Below are 19878 nucleotides of genomic sequence, written 5' to 3' on the forward strand. Positions count from 1 at the left end.
CCTACCTAGGTATCCAGGTAGCACGGCACTGCACAGTCAACTCGGTACTACCTAATCGTTAGTGCCCATCCAACCGACATACACAGTAGTGGGCACGCGCCTACCTAAGTAAGGTAGGTAGGCTGACCAGGGAGTTGCACGTCGGATCAGAGAGACAAGCTTGGTTTCTGGTCTGAGCCAATGGGAACCCCCTTAGATGCTCTGCCTGGTCTTGGGCGTGATGGCTGTCATCCCCCGCTCTTGTCCCCCATGCCGGCAGGCAGTCTGCGACCCCAGACTGGTTTAGAAAGTCCGTGGGAAAGATTCGTTTGAATGGGCCAAGGCGCTCGCGAAAAATCTCTCAACGATCAGCAATATCGCGCAGGCTAATTCACCTGCTACTCCAGCGTCTCCTCGATCTCTCTCTCTCCCCCTCTCTCTCTCCCTCTTCCCACTAACAACCCCGCCCCCCCCCCCCCCCCTCTCTTTCCCTTTCCCATTCCCACCTCACATCCGTCGTGGGGACGATACCTCGAGTCGTCCGGAAGGATCCCGACAAAAACACCACACACCGGACCAAAACAAAATAACGGCCAGGTGACTTGGGAATATTCTTCTAGATAGACAATGGCGGTAGCCAACCTCGTCGAACTTAGCCGCGACCGGAGCGCCGGCGGCTGGCTGCTCGCCCTCGGCGCGGTTGCTGCGACCTACTACGTGATATCGTCCATCGTGGCATGGTGGCGTCTCCGCGAGTTCAAAGGACCCTTCCTGGCCTCCTTCTCGTACATGTGGCTGGGCTGGATATCCTACAGCGGCCGCATGAGCGAGTACATGGCGAAGGCGGAGGCCAAGTACGGCGGTCTGCCGCCGTCGACGATACGCATCGGCCCCAACGAGCTGCTAACGAGCGACCCGGACGTCATCCGGCGCTCGTCCGGGGCGCGGTCCAGATACACGAGGTCGAACTGGTACAAGGCGGCCACCCTGGACCCGTACGACCCCGCCATGCTCAGCACGCTCGACACGGCCGCGCACGACAGGCTCAAGGCCCAGACGGCGCCCGGGTACGCGGGCAAGGAGAACGCGACGCTCGAGCCCGACTTGGACGCGATGCTGGGCCAGATGACGGACAAGATCCGGACCAAGTACGCCGCCGCAACCCCGGGCGACGTGAAGCCTATGCTGGACCTGGCCATGATGGTGCAGTACTTCACCCTCGACTCCATCTCCAAGCTCGCTTTCGGAGAAGAGTTCGGCTTCCTCCGGGCAGAGGGCGACATTCACGGGTACCTCGAGACGGTCGAATCCTTGGCGCCCACCACCGTCACCATCTTGGCCCTCCCCTTCCTCCGGGACATCCTAACCTCCAAGTTCATGCTGAGTTTGCTCGGGCCTACGCCCAAGGACAAGAGAGGGATGGGCGTTTTCATGCGGTGCGTTGTCTTCCGTCCCTCGCTGGGTCCCGGTACCTGGAGCGCCTTGGGGCCCAAGTTCATGATTAGGCGTGGTGTGGCTGACTGTCGAATCACCAAATGGACCAGGATCGGAAGGTCTATCGTCGACAAACGCTTCGCTCGCGAGGACCCCGGAGCCATCCAGGACATGTTGGTAAGCCCGCCCACTCTCCTTGTCCACCCCCCCTCCTCTATTGGAAATCAGCTTTCAACCCCCGGATATGCTGACCCGTCATTTTTCTTTTTTTCCTCCGACGCTTTGGCTGCTAGGGCTCCTTCATCCGCCACGGCCTGACACGGCGACAATGCGAGACGGAGTCACTCGTCCAGATTGTTGCAGGGTCCGACACGACGGCCACGGCGATCCGTACCGGCCTGCTCTACCTCATGACCAATCCGCGCGCCTATCGCGCTCTGCAGGCCGAGATCGACGAGGGCATCCGGGACGGACGTATCTCGAGCCCCATCACCAGCGCCGAGGCCGCCAAGTTGCCCTATTTGCAGGTGAGAAACGGTCTCCTTAATGGAAAGGGAAGAGCTGGGCAGATAAAAACATCAACGAAATGAAAACAACAGAACACAAATAGAACAAAACAAAAGGAAAGGAAAAAACGGGAACTGACACAAGAACAAAATCACCCAGGCCGTAATCTACGAGACTCTCCGCATCCACCCGCCCCTCACGGCCACGCCCTTCAAGGTGGTCCCGCCCGAGGGCGACACGATCGACGGCAAGCGGGTGCCGGGGGGCACGCTGGTGGCGCCCGACTTCTGGACGACGTCGCGCAACCGGGCGCTGTTCGGGCCCGACGTGGACGTGTTCCGCCCGGAGCGCTGGCTGCTCGCACCCGAGCGTGGAGGCGGCGGCGGCGGCGGAGGTGCGGACCGGGCCGAGATGCGGCGCGTCGCCGAGATGGCGTTCGGCTACGGAAGGTGGATGTGCGCGGGCAAGATGATCGCCTTCCTCGAGCTGAACAAGGTCTTTGTCGAGGTGAGTTGTGTGTCTTGTTCGACTCTAATTAATTCATTATTAATTAATCCTTTCCTTGCCTTTTCTACCCTCCGTTAACCCCTCCCCCCTCCCCCCCACAAAAAAAAACAAAAAAAAAGGAAAGGAAAGGAAAGGGGAAAAGGGAAAAAAACCTTTCTTTGTCCATTGCTTTATGATCAGTTCGCTAAACCGTGCATAAACCGTGTAGCTGCTACGCCGGTTCGATTTCCAGTTGGTATATCCCTCTCGGCCGTGGAAGTGCGTCAACTACAACCTGTTCCTTCAGCGGGAGATGTGGGTGTCGGTATCTCTGCGAGAGGAACCGAAGCCGCTAGAGAAGAATTAAGTAGGTATGTGCACCGAGTACCTTAACTACCCAACTCTATTCTATTTCGCAATCTCTGCATTTCTCGCCCCCTTCGGCGGCCTAAAGACAAGCAAATTAAGCTGTTTGTGTGACGTAGGACTTACTCATTATAATTTTAGTCCGTAGCGCCCGAAAGGACACAAGCAACTAGGAATATCAGTTAGTTATTCGTTCAGGGTTTCGCCCTGCAGAATTTTCTGTGTCGTTTTTGCTGATTCCAGCAGAGCGGCGCAGCGGATCTGTTATTAAGGATTGAGGTCTTCGGAGGCCAGGTTTGGCCGACCTACCGCTAGGGATGACAGACCGGGGTTCAGCATAGATTTAGAGAGCTTCTACCAGTACCACTTCTGGGGACTATACAAGAGTTCTAGTAGTGCCTGCTACAGCGCTTACACCGCTATGGTTGACCATATTTGTATGTACACAGCACTACCAGCCCTGCTGGAGCAGGATCTCTCGTGCCGACCGGTGGATTCTCTCGCTCTGATAAGGTTGGGTTACTCCGTACCCGAGTTTCAGGAAAATGATGCAAGCCAAGAGTACGAAGTACGGATACAACGTGGGGATTGCACCTTTCATCTCGAACCTTTTTTTTGTGTTCACGGCTTGGGCCCTGTTCCTTCGCTTATTAACAAACAATTCCAAGGGATCCGTTCATGCTAGGGGGGGTCCTGGAACTGCAATTTCTGGTGAATGTTTATGAATGACTATTTTACGTGATTCCAGTTGCAATTGCTCACTAAATATACGTGGCCCGTAGTTAATATTTACAGATTGCATACAACAGGTACGGATACACTGTGGTGCGCGCAGTCCTTCAGGACTGTCTCTTTTCGGGATTGCTTCCCAGCGCGAACGCAAGCTCCGGATCATCAAGGAGATGGACCAGGACTTGCCACGCAGGCCAAGAGCACGGCAGAACTGCTCAAGGAACGGCCGGGTCTTCAATTGGCTTCTCGGATGGAAGCTAATACCAAAGGAGCCGGTTCCAAAGCGAATCACGTCGTACAAATGCCAGGGTCCCCTGAATATTGGCTCGTGCTCACGGCGGGCTATCCCGCTTTTAGTCTAATGGCCAAGCTGCTCCGAGCCGTACCTGCGTTCGAAGGGGAGGCCCCCTTTTCCCCACCGCTTCCAGTTCAAGTTCGTTCTGCCGCCCGCCCTCCCGCTGCTGCATCGCGTCCGCTCTTTTCCAGCCCGTTATCGACCCCTCGAGACTGACAGTCCGAGTCCATCCGGTGCAATTGCGTGCACCACGGCACTCGAGCCGCTCCTTTCAACCATCGTCGCTCCTTTCTGAGACTCGAACGGCGGAATTAAACTTTTTCCTCACTTGCACGGGACGTCTAATCGCAGATCTAATCGCAACTCTGAATGCGAAGTCGCTCTTTTCCCTCAACACCGACCGTCCACTCCTCGCTTGTAGTGCCATTTGTCCTCGACCAGGACAAAGCGAACTTTCGAACTTTCTAACTTTCTTCCCGCAGCTCTTCACTCCCTCTAGCGCATCTCGGTCCTGGCGACATCAATCGAATAAACGACATGAAATACTGACCGTTGACGGCACACGCACACACATACCCAAGACATACGTTTGCGGACGGGCCCGTCTTGCTTGTCCCTCATTCCATCATACCCATTCGCGGTCCCTTGATTCTATCAGCCCGACATAGTTCAGCCTCTCAATGATGTGGCCCTCATCCGTCCGCGCCTCCGGCGCCGCAGGCGCCGCGCTTCTGGTGTGGTCCGCCTTGGTCGGCAATGCCGCCGCCCAGGTCCATACCGACTGCTACCCCATGAATCAGACGTGCCCGCCGGACCCCGCCTTCGGCCTGGATGTCAACTTCAATTTCAACACCACACCAAATGTCGACGTTTGGGAGACACAAGTCGGTCCCGTCACCTGGGATCCCGAGAACGGGGCCGGCTTCACGATCACCAAGCAAGGCGATTCCCCCACCATTCGGACCAAGTTCTACTACTTCTGGGGCCGCACCGAGGTCCACATGAAGGCGGCCAAGGGCACCGGCGTCATCAGCTCCATCATGATGCTCAGCGACAATCTGGATGAGATCGACTGGGAGTTCTTTGGCGGCAACAAGACCACCGCCCAGAGCAACTACTTTGGGAAAGGCGTCATCCCCGATGTCCCCAACGCCGTCTACCACCAGATCCCCGGCAGCGTGTCGGACGATTTCCACAACTACACCACTGTCTGGACCAAGGACTACTTGGACTTCTACATCGACGGAGACAAGGTCCGCACCCTGCTGCCCCAGGACGCCAACAACTCGTACTACTACCCTCAGACTCCCATGAGGCTGTCCATCGGCATCTGGGCTGGCGGTGACCCGCGCTTACCCCAAGGCACGCGCGACTGGGCCGGCGGCACCACCGACTACTCTCAGGGCCCCTTCGAGATGCTCGTCAAGAGCGCTCACATCACCGACTTCAGCAGCGGCAAGGAGTATGTCTACACCGACAGGAGCGGCTCGTGGGAGAGCATAAAGATTGTCGAGTAAGTTTCAGAGGCGGCTTCCCCCTTCAGAGAGAGAGAGAGAGAGAGAAAGCCGAGGCAACTTAGCTGACACATATATCAATTTTGCCAGGGGTAACTCCACCGTCAAGGAGATCCTCGAGAAACCGCCCGAGAAGTCGCTCTCGGAGAAATGGGCTGACCTGCCGCAAGGCTCCAAGATCGCCATCTACGCCTGCGCGTCCGGCTTTGTCGGCCTGTTGTTCTTCGCGGGCCTCTTCTACTGCATCCGACAGCGGCGCCGCGGCGCGCGCGAGGCCAAGGCCGCCGAGGCCCGCGCCGAGGCCGAGCGCCTCGAGCTCGAGCGCTACCGCAAGGCCGGCATCGACCCGGACAGCTTCGCCTCCGACTCGCAAGCGCACGAGTACAACGCCAAGGAGATGCGCCGCGACGGCTTCGTCGACGACGACAGCTACAGCGTGCACGACTCGCCCGCCGCCAACCCCATGACCCCGGCCTCCCCGCTCGACCACAGGTACGACTCCGCGGCCGCCACGGCCCTGGGTGCGAGCGCCGCCGGCGGTGCCGCTGCCGCCGCCGCCGCCGCCTCTTCCTCCCCCACGCGCAGCCCCGTCGTCCCCCGCCTCAGCGACCGCGCGCAGCCCCCCCGCGTCGGCACCCCGGGCCCTCCTTCTCCCCGGCACGCCCCGTCCTCCCCCGGCCAGGGCAGCGTGCGCAGCCCGTCGTCGCCGCAGCACTACCCGGAGCCGCCGTCCCGCAGCCAAACCAGCCCCCGCATCGGGTCGCCGGGCCCGCAGCAGATGGCGCACCCGCAGCCCCAGAGGAGCTTCACGACGGACGCGTACCGCGACCCCGGGCATGACGGGCAGGGTGGTGGCGGGTACAACGGAGGAAACGGTCAGGGGTATGGGCAGCAGGGAGGCAGGGGAAATGATGGTTACTGGGGCTATGCTAGGTAAGGTGGGAGGAAGGGGTGGAGTTGGGAGGAAGAGGAGGGGGGGAAGGGGGGGTTGTGGTGTGCTGGTTGAGTATAAAGAGGGGATGGGCAAGCAAATCTTGTGTCAGGCGAGATGGGGTGGGTCTCATTTCATGTTTGGTTTTTCCGTTCTGCAATAGGTTCATCGGTAGGCATGCTCTCGGTCTCTTTTTGGATGGCATTCCCAGTCCTGAATGGCAGCGGTTTGAGAGAGAGGCACGTTCAGCAGCAGCAGCAGCAGAAGCAGAAGCAGCCGTTTCAGGGCGCGCCTCGTTTATTTCGTGTGTTTTCTTGGGTGGCAGCAAAGACAGCAGCCGGAACAGCAGCCCAAGACCAGTACATAACTACTTTCTTTGATGCCCTGGCAAATATACCCTTGTCAATCTCTATTTTTGCGTCTGATCTGAGCCTAGGATACGCGTACAACTGCGATTCGGGACTCTCTTGAAATGGATGAGGCTCTGGCGGGTAATATCTGCTCCGTTTTGTCTACACTAACATCTAGTTATCCATGGAACGTCGGTCTTGGGAGGATCTCGCGTAATGTTAATTAATTAGGTATTTGTCTTGAGGTTCCATTCCATTCTCGGGCTCATACTTCGCCCAGCCAAACTCCAACCCAAGAACCTAAGGAGGATTTTCCATTAAAGAATGGGAGAGAAATTTTTTACTAATACTCTTTTTTTTATTTTTTCTCTTTTTTTTAAAAAAAGCAAAAAGCAAAAAGCAAAAAGCAAAAAGCAAAAAGCAAAAAGGAAAAAGGAAAAAGGAAAAAGGAAAAAGGAAAAAGGAAAAAAAAAGGTCTCGTGTTCATTGAGGTTCTGCCTTAAGGACCCTATTTATGAAACCACCCGTCCTAAACGAATTAGGGGTTAAACTTGTCCCCAAGATCACGTTTCAACTATAGAGCTGCTGCCACCCACCGGTTGTGGGAGGTTCATGTAATTATATCAACACCAATCTGTGAACCTCACAAAGAGAGCTCGTATGCTCAAACGCGTCCAACATGAATTATCGCTATGCTGCGGCAACCAACCAATCAGAGAAATGATGAGCAAGCCGGCCCGGCTAGCTCAATCGGTAGAGCGTGAGACTCTTAAATCACGGTTCATCTCAAGGTTGTGGGTTCGACCCCCACGTCGGGCTCAATTCCCGTCAGACCTCTGGCTTTTTGATCCATCTCGTCCCCTTTTTTTCATCTCGCAACTCGGTCACATGATGCCCTACCTTCTTTAACCTAAGTTACTTTTCGCACCATGTGACCCTGCCTAGTGTTTTCCGGTTTTGTATCAAGTATGGTGGCGAATGTCGCAGTGTATATAGAATAGTTGCGGAGTACGGAGTATCCCTCTCACTCCGGAGATACCTGGCAGTCCTGTAGCTCCAAGCCTACTCCGTATGTACTGTACGTCGATCCCACCCGCCACCAGCCACATCAGACGCATGTGCTCGCGCCGCGCCGCGAAACTAGGGGTCAACACAGGGGTGAGGAGAGCATGTGGGGGCTTCCATGCACGATCTGCTGGATTCAGGGTCCTCCGTCTCGGCGACAGGGTGCTTGGCGATCCCCCATTCGTCCGCAGCATGACTGGGGATGGTTGACAAGAGCATCGCGTCGCAAACACCGCGACGCGGGAACAGCGCCCTCTCGATCAACTCTTCCAACCGTACCTGGAAGCTGCTGCGCTAGCAATATAGCGCGTCTGAAGAAACGGCTTCCACGGGCGCACATAATCCAATGCCCAGAGTAATCCATACCGAGTCTGTACGCTTTCGCGCTCAGAACGCAGCCGGCCTTTGGGCGATCGCGGGCCTGCTGCGACCTCAAATCGCGGCAACTGGTTCCGGGGGAAAGCTTCCGGGTCTTGACGATCCAGTGTTCATAAACTCCACTGCGCGCGCTAGTGTATGTGCTGCCCAGTCGAGGTCTCCAGGAGAGGTGTGTATCAATTGAAGCTTTGCCCTAAAAAGGATATCCGTACCTGAAACAACCCTACCTGTTCACGTGTACTGTGTACGTGCTCATAGGTAGCTACGTAACCTGTATATATATACTCCGCATGTATGTATGTATGTATGCATGTTGATAACATGCATCCCGCCGGAGAGCGCGGCAAGGATGTTCGGGCGATTGGTCAGATAGGCAGCATCTCGTATGTTGTTGTGCAAGAACATTGCGCCGCATCCTTATAATGAACGGCGGGAACGAGTGTGTTTTGCAGGATTGCGCACAGCTCGCACACGAGAAATACACGGCATAACTAAGTGAGTGCACAAGCCTCGTCTGCCCTCCAAATCGTCGGTTTGGAAGCCTGCTCTCATGCCTGTTTTGCCGGGTGGATGGTGGAAGCTGCGGAGTTTGCAGACCGCTTTACTGTGTAGCCGAGACAAGAATGATCAAAAACATGATGATCCTAGCGTGCAGATTTGGTATTTGTATGTATACAAGTTCCCAGGCATCCTCCCCGCGTCCGTGACAAGTCTGGGAAGGGGCAGTGCGGGGCAGCGGCCGCGGGACTCAACTTCCTGAAGTAGTAGTGGTGGAGGCGCAGGAGCACCAACGCCACAATTTTGGCCGAGAAAACATGGAATCGAAGCGAACACTGTCAAGATTTGACATGTTTCTTTGATCCTCTTCTAACTTCTATCTGCTTCCATGACGACGGACGGCACGCGAACAGACGAGCGAAAGAGGAAAGTGATGATACCAAACCGGTCACCCGACCTCTTTTACGGCAGTGTATCAGCATCCAAACGGGAAGCGGGCGAACAGCGCGCCCCACAATGTACGAGAGAGGGTTGAATATCTCGAAATCGAACGAACCTGGACCCTTTGGGGAGTACCTGTGATGGCAGCGCTGCGTTAGCGGGAGCGCCGGGGGGGAGGGGGGTTGGGGCTGCATCCACTGCAACCGCTGCGCCCAACGAGCCAATCTCCACTAGAATGGATGTTAGGTAGGTACCTCTGTGCGTACGGATTACTTACCTAGGTAATTCACTTCGCACTGAGAGGCGATGTACGTAAGTACATACCTATATATATGTGTACTTATACCACAACGACTATTCCGTGCCCGATCTCTATACTGTAGTGTGCGTACAGGGTACAGTACGTTGAACTCTCCCGCGCTACTTGGATGGAGGTCGGGTGGATGTGGGAGGGGACCCTGATGCGACGGGCCGAGCTCCAGAAGCTTGCCGTGCCGCGGCGTTCCGGCTGAACCGCCATGCCGCCCCTTGGACCCTTCCCCGTTCCCAAAAACAGCATCCGATTCGGGCACCTCTGACACCACCCTAGCGTGCAACCTTTCCCTACGCTGCCTAGCGTACGGACGTACAGATGACTTGCGGATCCGCCCAGTTCATCACCTCGAGATGAGGTCGCCGAATCTACATTACAGGGTGACACCCACATCGGCGCTGACCAAGGACGGTGGGGCTCTCCCCTCTTTTGTTCCACGCCGTCGCGACCATGAACCCACAATGGCGAAACTATCGAGATGTTTCCCGAATGTGGAAAATACCCGGGGGGGACCTCTGCTGGAGAGCTTCACCAGAACCCTCCTCAGGCCCTCATCAGCCCGGGAGCAGCCATGCACCCCTTGCAGTCTCGGCCTATCAGAACCCGCAGGGGGGAATATTCGCATAGGAGCATTTGCTCCGGCCAGTTGCTCTGAGCATTGTTTGCTAAGAAAGAAACGAAGGAGCCAAGGTAGCAGCGAAAGCACACGGCGGATATGCGCAACGCCCCGTGCTTTGATGCCGCTCTTGCGGAAGGTTTTGCAGGACAGAAGAACGGCCGGATTCTATGTCGTATTCGACATCAATTCCCTTGGACAAGACCTACCCTTTTTCCCATAATGTCATCCGGGCGTCCCACAATGGTCCGCCCCTGTCACAGCAGCTTCCCCAGTCAAAAATTCCAGCAAATTCTCGCCGCTTGCAGCAACTGCCGCCCCAACCTGTTCGGTCGTGCCAAGCCTCGGAAGGGTTGCTCTGCCGAGCTATCCATACCCCGGGGAAGAGCTGGCGAAGCCTGACCCAGATTCACGGGTTACGACAAGGGGGGAAGCTCGCGCTTTCACCAGGGGGATACCACACAACAGCCCACGTCTTCGGTTGTCCTGCCAGAATTCTATTTACATTCAAGCCAACGCCGCCGCCGCCGCCCCCTTTCCCCTCCCACCTTCCAGGAGAGCAACCGCCGCCACCATCGCAGCAGCCACATGTCGCATGACACATCTCGACACCACCAAGCACTTACACGACCACCAACCTCAACGCCTCCTCACCGGGAACGGTTGGACCGCCGTTAATGTGCACTGAGTATTACACCAGTGTATGCCCAGCTTGCGGGAAAGACTACCTGGTCTATGTCGAGTTCTGCAAGGCGTTCCGCCCGTCGCTGGTGAGCTGCCCCAACGGCATGGGCATGTCCCGCATCGCCATGGAACAAGGAGGCTGCCCGAGCCGCATTTGTCCCAACAGCCCCGGAGGCGGGTGTGTATTGATGTGAGCGTGAAGTGGAGCCGAGGGGAAAAGGGGAAGACGGTGGGAACTCCACCCATCACGGCCAGAATGTCATCACAGCTTCAGCCCGTCGGGGCCGACCTCAACAATCTGGTCGACCCCTTCATATGCCGGGACATCGAAGTCGTACTTCTTGGCGATCGCCGGAGAGACAAATCTGTTGTCCGGACCTTTCAGTAAAAAGAATGACCCTGAGTTGAAGAAAGGCAGGGGGGTGGGCAAAACGTGGTACGTACCGGCCTCCGATAAAATGGCGGCCCTTGAAATGCTTAACCAGGGGCTTGGGCGCGGTCAGACTAATGAGCACATCAGGGTGGAAGTTGCTGCCGACGCCGGACTTGGGAGGGCCCTCCTCAATATCCCAAGACGATGGCGCGTCTACCGACGTCACGGGTACTTTGCTCTCCGCCATTGCCTGGATGACGGCTGGGAACGGTTCCCTGACCTCGCCCGAGAAGCTGAAGCCTGGAAGCTCTGTTAGTTTGGGAACTCAAGACAATGAAACCCAAGGAGGGGGAAGGGGGCAGGGGGGGTTGGCAAGCCGGAGAATGGGGAGAGCACAAACCGAAGACGGCGTCGATGACGTGATCGGCGGACTGCAGCGCGGTCGGAAAGTCGTCCACAAAGGGGACTTCGAGATCTTCCAGCTGCTTGGCGAGTCGCTACGTACACGAATTAGCGGCGGACCCAAGGAGAGCAATACCACCACGAGATTGAACAAGGCACAGGAGACAGCAAGTACACGAGGAGCTGCGCTGCCGTTATATATATCTGCTTCGGTCGCAAGGCCCTAAAGGATAGCCCGTGGCACTAATGGAAGACATTCCCACTCGCAGTTGGTGTTCAGGGGTGCACTTGACGACCGTCCCCGTCGGAGTATCGTAGAGTGTGCCAGGCGCTCGAGATCCGATGAAACGATCAGTAAAGGAGGGATCCATCCATACCTGGTAGAGATCATTCTTGGGCCGTTTCGGATAGTAGACCGTTGGCTGGTAGCCGTAGTGGCGGAGATGGCGGGCAGCAACTAAGCCGTCGCCCCCTGAGCACCACTTCGGTCAGCGCACTGACCACAAGCCAGGAGAAGTAAACAAGGGACACCGCACCATTGTTGCCAGGCCCGACGGCAACTAGGATCCTCTTGCCTTTACTGAGAGGATGGACCCGGTGAACTACGTGACAAGTCAACATATAGATCAGCAGGCGGGCGAAGTGCTGGGTGGCTGCACCGACCGACTTGGGAGACTGAGAGTCCGGCAAGTTCCATGAGTTGGTCGATGGAGAAGGCGCCGGTGCTCATCAGCTCGCGGTCCAACGCCGCTGCAGCCTTTGCCGAAAGAGTCTGTGTTCCAATGATTGTCAGAATGAAGTGGGCAAGAAAAAGCACGAAGCACAGCAAACCAAATAAAGACACAAAATAGACAGGAGAGCAAGGAGAGCAAGAAGGCCAGACGTAGAAGGAAAACAAACTGAAAACGAAATAAAACAAATACAGTACGGTTGAGTCAAGGACAACGTCGACTCGAACCCACCTTGAGCGTCATAATTAGTGGGCGGATGTATTGTGCGGATTGTCTCGTTTATTTAGGTAGTATCCGTAAAAGTCGACTTAATTACGGATGCCCGTTTGTAACCTGCACTTTCGAGGAAACAAAAGGCAAGAAACCAAAATGATCGAGGAGTCGTCTGGACGGCAACTTTGGGCATGAAACTTGCATCACCGTTTTGGGTTGACCCGAAAAGAGGAGATCGGGAACTGACATCACCTGAAGATCGCGGCACCGTCCCCAGTGATGATGCATCGGGAATGTTCGAATGGGAAAAAGGTCACTCTGTACGGATTACTCCGTACCTCCGCACCCATTGGGCGCGTCTGGTTGGCCCACTCGTCAGCCAAGGCGGGAGGTTAGTGTACGCTGGGGTCCAAAATTTCCAGCAGATTGGCCTGTGCGCTCACTGATTGAATCGAACATCCAAATGCTTCAATTGACACCGGCACCACCACCACCACCGCAGCTGCAGCCTTCGAAGGATCAAAACGGAGAGCTCGGCAACGTAAAACATTTCTCCTCTATCCGTCCGAATCCCAGTCCGAGAAGATGGTGGTTAAGATTAGACTCGCGCGCTTCGGGCGCACCAACGCGCCCTTCTACAACATCGTCGTCGCTCACGCTCGGTAACGCACCCTTCCTCCCTCCCTCCCTCCCTACCTCCCTCCCTCTCTCCCTCCCTCTCTCCCTCTCTCTCTCTCCCTCTCTCTCTCCCCGCTTGCTGCCGCGCCGCATCCGAACATCCCCCCAAGTGCTGACTCTCCCAGCACCGCGCGCAACAGCCGCCCGCTCGAGGTCATTGGCACCTACGACCCCATCCCCAAGAAGGACACGTATGACGAGTCTGGCAAGCTGCACAAGGACATCAAGTTGGACATCACAAGGGCAAAGTACTGGATCGGTGTGGGCGCCCAACCAACCGACACCGTGTGGAGGTTATTATCCATGGTAAGTTCTTCGCCGCGCCTATCCAACACAGGATGTTCGGCCATGAATACGGGGATGGGGGGGAACGGATTTACTAACCAACGCGCTGCTCCAGGTCGGCATCCTCCCACCCAAGTATCGACCAGCAGCCCCGGCCCTGAATCAGCCGACGCCGGAATCGAACAAGGCATGAACGGGAGACGGCACGAACCAGGTCTATCTCAATCAAGTGTATATTTCGACATCTTCATCTCTCACGTGTTGTCTGTCAACTCATGCGGCACAACCAAGGGCATGTACATACAAAAGGCGTTATGATTCTTTATATGCGAGGCGGTAAGGGCTCGTGGAGGAGTGTACAATACATAGAAGAGACAGGGGAATCAACCGTTAGGTTCTATTTTTTTGGGCTAGCATCCTGCTCAACCTGCTTACCACACCTGGAGGTTCCGTTTAACGCAACGGCCGAGTGCCTTGCGGGTCCCGTTGAAAAGAGTTCCCGCATCAGAGCCGGCCACGGGCCATTTTGCCGAGACTGCCTCAAGCATCTTAAGTGTTGTGCGCGTTGCGGATGCGGAGCAATCGTTAGGAGTTTCTCGGATGACCGGCCCGTATCGAGGTTCACCACCAAGTTCGAAGACACGGCAACCCCTGGGGATATAACTGCCTCCACGACAAGAAAGCATCGCAATGATTCGACGTCACTGAATAGACATGCTCTGCTCCTATCTGGTCTACAAAAGGCACTTCCAGCGTAGGATGGGTAAGAGTTAAGTAAGTTCTGGCGTCTTGCAATTGTATGGTCGACTGTCGTCATATATGACATAAAAAGTGAATCGACAATCCCGGCGGACACTTTCCAAAACATCAAAATAAAAACGCCGATTATCCCTGACTCCGCAACCCAATAACCCCCCCTCTATCCACTCCGCGCTTTGTAGGAACGGCCATGAAAAAAAAAAAAAAAAATCGTCTCTCCTCCGCATGGTTTCCGAACCACGACCGCCAAAAAAAGAACAGACCCGTCTAGCCCACAACAACGGGGCCCAGGGTTGCGGTCAAATATTTCCGCCTCTCGTCTAGCTGCTACTTCTTCTTCTTCTTCTTCTTCTTCTTCTTCTTCTTCTTCCTCTTCTTATTCTTCTTCTTCTTGTTCTTCCTCCTCTTCTTCTAGGCTGGTGGTCTCAACTCGGCTGATCAGTGCGAAAAGAACGCGTTCATCCCCAGGCACACCACCATGACGCACACGCCGTACGCCGACAGGCACACGGCCAGCTTGCGCAGCAGGCCCGTCTCGAGGTGCTCCAGGTCCCACCTCCACTTCCGCCGCCATCGGCCTCCCCTCCCGCCTCTCGACCGCGCCGCCGCCGACCCGGCCAGGCTGGCCGCGGACCTCAGGCTCGTCACGCTCGTCGCGAGCGCGTCCTCCTCGTCGTTGTCGCAGTCGTCGAGATCGAGACCCCGGCCGTCGGCCTCGTCGCTGTACACCGCGTCGTCGTCCTCCTTGGACAGGCGCTGGTGGTAGATGCTATCGGGGTCGCTGATCTTGTAGTAGAACAGGCCCGGGAGGATGAAGGAGATGGCGGTGGAGCCGGTGCTGCCGACGTAGGCCAGCACGCGGTCGAGCGTCGACACGCGCAGGGCCGTGATGTAGCTAAGCACGAGGATGGCGCTGGTGATGAGGGCGAAGCGCAGCTCCGACATGACGGCGACCGGCGCGCCGTGGCTGTCGAGGGCTGAGGGGGAAGGGGCCGAGGCCAAGCCGGCCGCGGGGAGGAGCGGTTGGCTGCCGCCGCTGGCCGAGGTAACGCTCGCGACACTTGGGGACCGCTGGCTGCTGCCGGGCCGCCAGCGAAGGACCGCGTCGATGGAGGCGCGGCAGGGGTGGATCTGCAGCGGGATGCTGAAGGTGACCAGGGCAACGATGGCTGCCTTGGCGATCGTAGAGGCGACGGAAGGGGGATCTGGTGCGACGTCAGGCGCGGAACCCCGGGGGGGGGGGGGGGAGGGGGGGCCGAGAGCTGCTATGGGTTTACTTACACATGCTGACTATGTTCCCCTTGACGTCATTGCCGAAGGTGAAGTACCCGGTGATGGCGACCAGGACGTAGATAAAGGCGGCGGATCCGATGCTGGATCCGATAACGGCGACAATACTGCCGGGGGAGTTGTCCTTGATCTCGTTCAGAATCGAGAACATCTGGGTCGGGTCTTGTCAGCGAAGAGCTAGAACGCGCAGAACAACGGGGGAACCGCACGTTCTGGTGGCACGTGTAGGCAAAAATGACCACCGGCAGACTGCTGAGCGCAGCCACTGGTCCCTCCCACGTAATGATCCGGATATCCCGTTCGTTCGGGATCTCATCAGCGGCAAAGTGGTAGGCCACCAGGATGATGAGATAGCCGATCGCAAGCAATGCGACCATGCTCGTGTACTTGAGCGAATCTAGCCTCCTGGGGAAGCTCAGCGGGATAATGAAGAGCAAAAAGAAGGCCGTGATCCAGAACTTGCGGTCGTCCAGAAACGGCAGACCCCAGTCAGCACTCCCAAACGATTCCGCCACGCCTGGCATCAGGTCCCCGATGATGATCATGTAGGAAACGCCCACGCCGAAGCATTTTATCGCGATGGCAGCATCGAACACAACAGCAGCGTTCGGATACGTGATCTGCGAGAGCGCGAAGAAGGACGAAGTTCCCCTATCGAGGTAGCGAGCGCAGCGTGCCTGAAGGTACAGACCAAAAGCTGACGTGAGCCCGCACCACACAATCAGCAAGACGCCCAGCATGACGCCAAAGTGGGACATGGCTGCGGGCATGGCGAGAGTTCCGGCGCCGACGACTGTATGTTCCTGTTAGAGAGGGGTTGTCTTCCTTTTTGCTCCTCCCCTTTTTGATCCCATGTCCGAACGTACTCGTATTCAGCAGATTGATGTTGCTGCTCATCATGGAGGCGTGGCCGCCGCCCGCCTTGGGGTTGCGAGCACGTCGGTGACTGCGCACGCGACCTGGTTAGGTCCCAGAACATTCAAAATTCCTCTTAGATCGGATAACTCACTGTGCCATGATTCCGCCGGAGATAGTCCCTGACGCACTGCCAGACGCTATTGTCTGGTACCCCGTCATCTAGCCAAGTCGAGGGCCTGGTGTGCGGCCACAGAGCCGCACAAATCTAGGGAGCGAGGTGTCTGGGAAAATATGGAAGTTGAAATTATTCCGATGCTGAACTAAACGCCCGTCGTCGCCGCCATCGGGGGAGTGCTTCGGCTATCGGCGTCCCTGACGTGACGGGCCGAGAGGTATGGCAGGGTCAAAGCGCGGAATCGCAAGGGGCGAAGCGCCACTTAGGCGAGCGTATGCCGTGTCTTGATACGGCAAAACAGGGTCCTAGATCGGATGGGCGGCGTTCGGGAGTTGCGGAGGTCGCGATCGATTGCTGGTGGCAAATCGAGATGGGCCGGTCACGATGTGCGATTTGGATCTCCGCCAAGAATAACAATCTGGACAGGTAGAAGGCTGACGGCAAACGGAGCAGACCCTAACCCTTACCCTGTGGTCACATTTGGTATCTCGCATCTTATTTAGCCTGCTTAGCCTGCACTCTGCCTACATTTGTACATACGTTCTGCGCTGACTGGCTTGCTCAAACGCTACAGATTTCATTTTCCGATTCTCCTTCCGTCCTTCCGTAAATCCATGGAATCCGGTCGTTGGGGTCCTTTGATGGAATGCGGGGCCAGTTAGTGCCAGCTTGTTGAGATGCAATCCCTGTCGAAGCCAAATGGACTGAGCTGGCACAGTAAGGTACATACATGTGATCGAGAAGACAACTACTTCCATTTCTACTACATAAGGGTGCAAGAACCATTACGATCAAAACCTTAATCGGTTGGTCAGAATCAATCTAGCTAACCCATTCTTGTCGGGATCCATCAATTCCATCTGCCCAGCTTTCTCTGCTACAATGTATCCCTGCTGTGTCACGAAAACTCGAATTGAACATCAGGGTAGCAACAATAGCACCGGAGAAGCTCTCTTCAATTGTTTCCATGCGGCGATGGGCAGGACCAATAGGTTCATGAACGTGGGATAATGGACAATGTCTACGGAGTAGATGGGGTATAGAATACTTGATGGCAGGGACTACGTAGTGAGATACATTCTGAGAAGAGCAGGGTGCTTGAACTGCAAGCCAGCAGTAGACCAGCGGAACGTGGTGAGGGTAATTTAATCGGGTGTCTGCCGGTGAAACCCTCTGAAATTGGCAGAAGAACGGCATTTGCGATATTGCTGTGTTCCGTACCGTAATTTGTATGTACCAATTGTATGAAGGCAGTACGGATACCATACGCAGTAATCCGCACTGGCGCACTCGCGCAACGGGGTTGTGTGGGGCAACTGGCGTGTTGGTGCTTTAACATAACTATCATCTGCAAGGTCGAATTGGGGATCTCTTGGTCTACTCCCTACCCAATATGCAACAATAGCCTGGCCACTATTCGGAGATATGGACAACACGCCGGATCAAACAACGCTGGCCACCATCTCATTGCTCGAGGGGCGTCTACGGCGGATCGAGCACATCCTCTATGGCCCAACGACGCCCCCAACCCAGCCCCCGCAGCAGTCGGCGGTAGCTTCCCTCGTCGATCTCGAACACCGCTTCAACCAACTGATCCGCCACTTCCGCGTCTACGCCGACATCCTCAAGATTTGTAGGTCGCACATCCTCCCGCAGCCGTTTGCAGTCCTGTACCTTCTACTTTTCATATAAAAAGTAGTACGACACACGCTAAAACAACCCGCCTCAGACAAATCACACCCGTCGCTCTTCCAACCCCCGTCGACAGCAAGAGGACTAACAACCACGACATCGACCGGGCAGCCTGACCCCCCGCTCCCGCCGACTCAACTCTCGCCGGAAGCCGTGCGCGCCACGGTCCTCTCGTACGCCAGCGCCTTCCCGACCACAGCCTCCGCCCTGACGGCCGCGACGACCGACACGCCGATCCCGGACGCGAAGCAGAGCGCGGCGCTGGCGGCGCTGACGCCCCGGCTGCGCGCCGTCGAGGCGCTGCAGCGCGCCCAGGAGGCCGAGATGGCGGAGCTGCGGGCGCGCAGCGAGAAGGCGGTCCGCGCGTGGTACGAGGGCGGCGTGCTGCGGTGCGGGGCCAGGCTGGCGGACGCCGAGGGCCGGCTGGAGAAGGTCGAGCGCGGGGTGCGGAGGGCAGAGAGGGCGCGGGCCGAGCGGGATAAGGTCTGAATCGAATTGCCTGACGCGATGCTTTCTCCTTCACTCTCCTTCTCCTTCCCCCCAAGACGCGCAGCAGGGTAGTGTGCGCGTCGCCATGGGGGGAAGACGACAATCTCGAAAGCGCAAAGTTCTATCGCGATATGAAGCAGATCGGGACCAGCTGCGAGTTTCGGCGGATGCTGTAATGACAGGAGGGATACATATGAAGGCACCGCCCTGGGCAGCAGATGACGACAAGTCCTCCCATGGAATATCAGCCTTGCCCAGGAGACAACCGATCAGGTTATACAGTCAGGGGGCGCCAATGGCGTATCGGGTCGTCCGGCAATTGTTGCTCTAGCCCGGCGATACTACCGCACGCCCTGTCCGTTCTTCTAGCCGAGAAGGTTCCGAGCTTGATCAAAAATACCGTGTGTCTGCATTCGGCGTACTTGACTAGACAAAGACAAATAGCTAATTCGGCAGTTCCACCCGTGCGTCGACTTGGGTATGCGCTCCCCGGCTCGGCATCTGCGATGCCGTGTTTCGGGAGCCATGGCCCGCGGTATCTAAGGCGGGTGGCTGGTTGAGAATAAGACCCTAGCACTTTGCTAAGAGCGCCTTGACGGCCCACATGTATTCCAGTGTATTGAAAGTGTCAAACTCGGCTTGCTTGCTGTTGTACAGATCCGTACAATCCAGCTGGTCAGCTGGTTCAATCTACTTTGCGCCCCGCATGAAATTCGGGCCGAGACGCGTCGATGGGATTGATGGGCTGGCTTCGAGGCTCAAATTGGTCAGGTGGTCCTTATTTCGTGGCTTTTCTTGGCAGACCTGCTTTGGGCGACCCGTTCCATTGATGCGGAGGGACCGAACTGAGGGAAAGGTGATTCGGCAACCTTATGGACGGGATTGTATATACGTACGATTTGACCATTGCATGTTTTCGTCCTGGGATACAGGCGCTGCGAACGTGTCGTGCAGACATGTGTGCAGCCTGCAAGCCTGTATCGTCTACTGTACTCCGTACAAGCTGTTGCTTATTAGGGCGAAAGGGAAGCAACTTGGTTGTTGGCCTAGACTTCCTGAACCAATAACAAAGTCATTTACGGCATCATCCTTATTGGCATGAGGCATTTTGACAGAAACCAAGCAGCACGTAAGGTTCTGCCTTCTGCCTTCTCTCATCTTATCGGAGGATCGAATCGGCTAAGTCAGAAGCCCGAAACACGAATTGGTGCGTAGGGTGAGAGTCCTAGATAAGGAGAGCGATGACTCTTGGCTCCGCTCTGCAATCCTGAAAGACTACTGCGTAGGGTATGGGAATGACAGTAGTGTATCCTGTAGGTAAGATATATGGATGTGCCCAGATCA

The 19878-nt window shown here is 56.4% G+C and overlaps 7 protein-coding genes and 1 non-coding gene across 8 annotated transcripts; 6 read left to right on the forward strand and 2 right to left on the reverse strand.

Annotated features, from left to right (window-relative positions):
* The first annotated feature begins 460 nt into the window (after positions 1–460).
* MYCTH_75334 (cytochrome P450 monooxygenase) lies at positions 461–3222 on the forward strand. Its single transcript, XM_003666423.1, has 7 exons — positions 461–1415; positions 1524–1611; positions 1707–1940; positions 2080–2427; positions 2636–2777; positions 2892–2953; positions 3019–3222. Exons 1-5 carry the CDS (start codon positions 607–609, stop codon positions 2771–2773), a joined length of 1617 nt encoding a protein of 538 aa, XP_003666471.1. The 5' UTR covers positions 461–606; the 3' UTR covers positions 2774–2777; positions 2892–2953; positions 3019–3222.
* Positions 3223–3999: 777 nt separating this feature from the next.
* MYCTH_61486 (glycoside hydrolase family 16 protein) lies at positions 4000–6279 on the forward strand. Its single transcript, XM_003666424.1, has 2 exons — positions 4000–5312; positions 5404–6279. Exons 1-2 carry the CDS (start codon positions 4480–4482, stop codon positions 6248–6250), a joined length of 1680 nt encoding a protein of 559 aa, XP_003666472.1. The 5' UTR covers positions 4000–4479; the 3' UTR covers positions 6251–6279.
* A 1050-nt stretch (positions 6280–7329) lies between these two features.
* MYCTH_t171 lies at positions 7330–7413 on the forward strand. Its single transcript has one exon. It is a non-coding gene; the product is annotated as a tRNA-Lys (tRNA).
* Positions 7414–10582: 3169 nt separating this feature from the next.
* Positions 10583–10783, forward strand: MYCTH_2121074 (uncharacterized protein; the record flags this gene model as incomplete). The annotated part of the gene is made up of 1 exon (XM_003666425.1): positions 10583–10783. One exon carries the CDS (start codon positions 10583–10585, stop codon positions 10781–10783), a length of 201 nt encoding a protein of 66 aa, XP_003666473.1.
* Positions 10784–10851: 68 nt separating this feature from the next.
* MYCTH_90619 (uncharacterized protein) lies at positions 10852–12338 on the reverse strand (the record flags this gene model as incomplete). Its single annotated transcript, XM_003666426.1, has 7 exons — positions 10852–10954; positions 11034–11262; positions 11363–11459; positions 11742–11836; positions 11901–11966; positions 12028–12136; positions 12327–12338. The coding sequence occupies 7 exons, from the start codon at positions 12336–12338 to the stop codon at positions 10852–10854; spliced, it is 711 nt and encodes a 236-aa protein (XP_003666474.1).
* Positions 12339–12720: 382 nt separating this feature from the next.
* MYCTH_2311189 (uncharacterized protein) lies at positions 12721–13704 on the forward strand. Its single transcript, XM_003666427.1, has 3 exons — positions 12721–12970; positions 13112–13292; positions 13387–13704. The coding sequence occupies exons 1-3, from the start codon at positions 12894–12896 to the stop codon at positions 13462–13464; spliced, it is 336 nt and encodes a 111-aa protein (XP_003666475.1). The 5' UTR covers positions 12721–12893; the 3' UTR covers positions 13465–13704.
* Positions 13705–14362: 658 nt separating this feature from the next.
* On the reverse strand, positions 14363–16489 carry MYCTH_2311192 (uncharacterized protein). Its single transcript, XM_003666428.1, has 5 exons — positions 16330–16489; positions 16187–16266; positions 15530–16113; positions 15312–15471; positions 14363–15235 (listed from the first exon to the last, which is right to left on the reverse strand). The coding sequence occupies exons 3-5, from the start codon at positions 16088–16090 to the stop codon at positions 14469–14471; spliced, it is 1488 nt and encodes a 495-aa protein (XP_003666476.1). The 5' UTR covers positions 16091–16113; positions 16187–16266; positions 16330–16489; the 3' UTR covers positions 14363–14468.
* A 1264-nt stretch (positions 16490–17753) lies between these two features.
* Positions 17754–19124, forward strand: MYCTH_2145354 (uncharacterized protein). Its single transcript, XM_003666429.1, has 2 exons — positions 17754–17986; positions 18083–19124. The coding sequence occupies exons 1-2, from the start codon at positions 17779–17781 to the stop codon at positions 18532–18534; spliced, it is 660 nt and encodes a 219-aa protein (XP_003666477.1). The 5' UTR covers positions 17754–17778; the 3' UTR covers positions 18535–19124.
* The last annotated feature ends 754 nt before the right edge of the window (positions 19125–19878 follow it).

The sequence above is a fragment of the Thermothelomyces thermophilus genome, chromosome 6 (assembly GCF_000226095.1).
Source record: "Thermothelomyces thermophilus ATCC 42464 chromosome 6, complete sequence".
Classification (NCBI taxonomy): domain Eukaryota; kingdom Fungi; phylum Ascomycota; class Sordariomycetes; order Sordariales; family Chaetomiaceae; genus Thermothelomyces; species Thermothelomyces thermophilus.

Bases quoted from the DNA above. Each gene is read 5' to 3' on its own strand.
- MYCTH_61486 (XM_003666424.1), top strand. From the start codon at position 4,480: ATGATGTGGCCCTCATCCGTCCGCGCCTCCGGCGCCGCAGGCGCCGCG. The intron at 5,313-5,403 runs GTAAGTTTCAGA...CAATTTTGCCAG, and splicing joins GAGAGCATAAAGATTGTCGA to GGGTAACTCCACCGTCAAGG.
- MYCTH_2311192 (XM_003666428.1), bottom strand. From the start codon at position 16,090: ATGCCCGCAGCCATGTCCCACTTTGGCGTCATGCTGGGCGTCTTGCTG. The intron at 15,472-15,529 runs GTGCGGTTCCCC...GACCCGACCCAG, and splicing joins CCTACACGTGCCACCAGAAC to ATGTTCTCGATTCTGAACGA. The intron at 15,236-15,311 runs GTAAGTAAACCC...ACGTCGCACCAG, and splicing joins GGGGAACATAGTCAGCATGT to ATCCCCCTTCCGTCGCCTCT.
- MYCTH_2145354 (XM_003666429.1), top strand. From the start codon at position 17,779: ATGGACAACACGCCGGATCAAACAACGCTGGCCACCATCTCATTGCTC. The intron at 17,987-18,082 runs GTAGGTCGCACA...AACCCGCCTCAG, and splicing joins CGCCGACATCCTCAAGATTT to ACAAATCACACCCGTCGCTC.
- MYCTH_2311189 (XM_003666427.1), top strand. From the start codon at position 12,894: ATGGTGGTTAAGATTAGACTCGCGCGCTTCGGGCGCACCAACGCGCCC. The intron at 12,971-13,111 runs GTAACGCACCCT...TGACTCTCCCAG, and splicing joins ATCGTCGTCGCTCACGCTCG to CACCGCGCGCAACAGCCGCC. The intron at 13,293-13,386 runs GTAAGTTCTTCG...GCGCTGCTCCAG, and splicing joins TGTGGAGGTTATTATCCATG to GTCGGCATCCTCCCACCCAA.
- MYCTH_75334 (XM_003666423.1), top strand. From the start codon at position 607: ATGGCGGTAGCCAACCTCGTCGAACTTAGCCGCGACCGGAGCGCCGGC. The intron at 1,612-1,706 runs GTCCACCCCCCC...TTTGGCTGCTAG, and splicing joins TAAGCCCGCCCACTCTCCTT to GGCTCCTTCATCCGCCACGG. The intron at 1,941-2,079 runs GTGAGAAACGGT...AAAATCACCCAG, and splicing joins CCAAGTTGCCCTATTTGCAG to GCCGTAATCTACGAGACTCT.